We start from the raw sequence: 3,241 nt of genomic DNA, 5'->3' as shown, positions 1-3,241 counted from the left end.
TGTTCTTCAGGACTGGTAGCCTAAGTTTATTTACTTTGAGGGTTTCTAAAGAAAGATGTTGCATCCTGTATCTCAGAAAGTGGGGGGTGGGGATAATGGGGAAGTCTTGTGGGAATGCGGGCAGAGGGAGTTAAAGAGAGAGTAAGAAGGAAGAAGCTCTGTACCTGCCTGAAGACTCTCCTCTCTTTCCAAGAGCCAAGATCACCAAAGATCAGAGCCTTGTTCACATTATACAATTATAATACTATGATCCCACTTTAACCGCCATGGCGACATCCCATGGTATCCTGGGGTTCCCAATCAAGGGAGGGGTGTTTATAATTCTTAGCCAGAGAGCTCCTCTAGTGCCTCCTAAAAGTACCAGTTCCAGGATCCCATAGGATGCAGCCAAGTGGAATCATAGTGCTGTAATGTAGTGTGAACAGGGCCTCAGGTTTCAGAAAAAGGCTTATTTCCCTTCTGGGAACAGGATCGCCCCTGCACCAAGGCTCAGGACTCAAGAAGACACATAAACACATTCTCTTGGACATTCTTCTCCACCCAGAGTGTAGAAAACAAGTCTTCCCTTTGCTCATAGTGCTAAAAACAGCCCAAGCAGCACAGCACAGTCCAAGGCATGCCCACTTGTCTTCCATGGCACTGAGGAAGCTTAGGGGCTGGAAGCTTATTTTCTTTAAGAACAGGGGTCAGGGTTGATGTTTCTCCAGTCTGGAAGTCTCCATTACAACCAGGAGTGGTGAGAAGAGAAGTGAACTCTTCCTATATGGCTATCACATCTTAGGACTTCACACACCTACATTGTAAACTAATTCTGGAGCTCCTTGGACTTAAGAGAGGGAGAAGGCCTCCCACCATCCTTCTGCAAAACAATGCATGGGGAGGAGAGGAAAGAACCCACCAAGTAGTGGAACTGCCATCTTATTTCTATCTTAGCTTTCGATTGTGCCTTTCCTTGCAAGCGCTCAAGGCAAGGTGCATGGTGTTATTCTGTGCCTTCAAGTCATTTCCAACTTATGGAGACCCTGGGGTTTTCCTGGTACGTTGCTTCAGAGGGGGTTTACCACTGCCATCCTCTGAGGGAGAGGCTGTGACTTGCCCAAGGCCAACCAGTGGGTTTCCATGGCTGAGCCAGGATTTGAACCCTGGTCTCCAGAATCATAACCCAATGCTCAAACCACCATACCATGCTGGCTCATTAGGTGGACTGAACTACCTAATTTTGATCCTCACAAGCCTGCTTAGGCTGAATGAAAATGGCTGGGCCCAAGGTTACTGAATGAGCTTCAAGTGGAGATTTGACACCAAGTCTGAGCACTGGACTATGACTCTGGAGGCCAGGTTTTGAATCCCAGCTTGGCCATGGAAAAGTCACACTCTCTCCACCTCAGAGGATGGCAATGGCAAACCCCTTCTGAAAAAAAAAAATGCCAAGAAAACCGTATGATAGGATTCTCCATAAGTTGGTTCTCCATAAATTCTCCATAGGGTTCTCCATAAGTTAGAAAAAATGACTTAAAGGCACACAAAAGCCACTCTAAACCCACTTGGTCTCTTGTTGGGGGACCTTTAGCACCCTCAGTGATGGCTGAGAAAGAGCGAGAGAAAGAGAAACCCTTTCCTTCCAGAGGGAATGCAAGGAGGACCTGGCCCAGTTAAAGCTAAAAGCATGCCTAGGAATGCCAAGGCAGACTTCTTAAAGGGAGGATGTCTTGGGCTCCCTCCTGGACAGGTGAAATGGAGGACAGGTCCTGGAAAAAGAGCTCTTAGTGAGACTCAAAATGGAGGAGGCTTTGGGATTCCTTCTGACAGAAGGCTCAAACAAAAGCGAGGCTCCAAATGGCAGCCAGTTGGGGAGCTCCGTTGTCTCCTGGGCAGAAGAGGCTCCTGGGGAGCAGGAGGCAGGGCTGGCACACTCACCATGCCGTCGGAGCAGTTGGAGCGGGGGCTGGAGGCGTCGGAGTCGCCGGAGTAGTGCTCGACGAGGCCCGGGTAGTAGCTGTCCTCCTGCTCGCGGAGCAGGGCCTGGAGGCTCTCGATGTAGCGGATGGCGTTGCGGAGGATCTCCACTTTGGGCAGGCGCTGGTTGGGGTTGGTGGAGGTGCAGCGCTTGAGGGTCTCGAAGGCCTCGTTGACTTTGCTCAGGCGCCGCCGCTCCCGCATGGTGGCCGCCTTCCGACGGTCGGCGTTGGTGGTCTTGCGCTTGCAGGCCTTGCAGGCCCAGAGCAGGCAGCGCCCGGCCTGGTGGTGCCCGCTGGGCGCCCGGACGTGCTCCTCGTCCTCGTGCCCCGGGGGGTGCGGGTGGTGGTGATGGGGGCCCCCGCCGGCCTGCTCCTCGGGCTTCAGCAGGGCCCCGACGTGCACCAGCCTCGGGTCCAGGTCCTCGAAGAAGTGCATGTCCGAGGTGTTGAAGCAAGGGTCGTCGTAGAAGTCGTCGGCCGCCGAGAAGGAGCAGAGGGAGCCCTCGGGGATCTCCATGGGGCCCAGCACGTCCATCCGAGGGGCGGCGGGGGAGGCAGAGGAAGTGAGGGAGAGAGAGAAAGACACCACCCCGAAGGAGGAAAGAGGGAAAGAAAGAAAAAGCGGGCTTCGGGGCCAGAGCCGTCCAAGCTCCCTTCTGTCGGGGGTCTCCGTCCCTTGGTCCCCCTCAGCCCCGCTCAGCCCAGCCGGGAGGAAAGGAGCCGCCGCCGCCGCCGCCGCCGAGTCCCCCTTTCCTGGGCTGCATATCATCCCGTCCCTCCTATTTATCCCCGACGGGCGGCGGGTGGGCTTTCGGGGGACGGACAGCGCCGCTCCCCCTGCCCCGCGGAGAGAAGGGGGCAGGCATTGGAGAGAGGGAGACGCCGGCCTCGCCCCGTCGGGCAAAAGCGGGAGGCAACGCTTGGGCCAATGTCAGAGCACCGCAAACAGCTTTGGACTCAGGGAGAAAGAAGGTGGACCCCCGCCGCCTTGGTCTCCCCAGAAGAAGGCCGAGAGGGGAAAGGAAGAGCCGAGAAGACAAACCTTTGAATGCAGCAACGCCAAAGAAAGACACAGACCCTTTGGCTTCGCCCTCAGCTTTCCTTGCGTTCTCTCCGTTTATTTCCCTCGGGTCAGAGGAGGCCCTCCAAGGTTGAAGGGCCTTTTCAAGCAGTGGCTCCCAGCCTTTGGCTTTCCAGAGGAGCCCTGCAGCGGGGACCTTTGGGAACTGGAGCCCGCCTCTGGAGGACCAGAGTCGGGGAGCCACTGCTTGAAAAGCCCTGCT

The 3,241-nt window shown here is 55.5% G+C and overlaps 1 protein-coding gene across 1 annotated transcript; it reads right to left on the bottom strand.

Annotated features, from left to right (window-relative positions):
* Nucleotides 1-1,153: 1,153 nt before the first annotated feature.
* On the bottom strand, nucleotides 1,154-2,981 carry MYOD1 (myogenic differentiation 1). Its single transcript, XM_042438196.1, has one exon. It carries the CDS (start codon nucleotides 2,725-2,727, stop codon nucleotides 1,774-1,776), a length of 954 nt encoding a protein of 317 aa, XP_042294130.1. The 5' UTR covers nucleotides 2,728-2,981; the 3' UTR covers nucleotides 1,154-1,773.
* Between the last annotated feature and the right edge of the window lie 260 nt (nucleotides 2,982-3,241).

The sequence above is a fragment of the Sceloporus undulatus genome, chromosome 1 (genome assembly GCF_019175285.1).
Source record: "Sceloporus undulatus isolate JIND9_A2432 ecotype Alabama chromosome 1, SceUnd_v1.1, whole genome shotgun sequence".
Classification (NCBI taxonomy): Eukaryota; Metazoa; Chordata; class Lepidosauria; order Squamata; family Phrynosomatidae; genus Sceloporus; species Sceloporus undulatus.
Note: the sequence above shows the minus strand (reverse complement) of the source record. Positions and strands in the feature narration are given on the sequence as shown.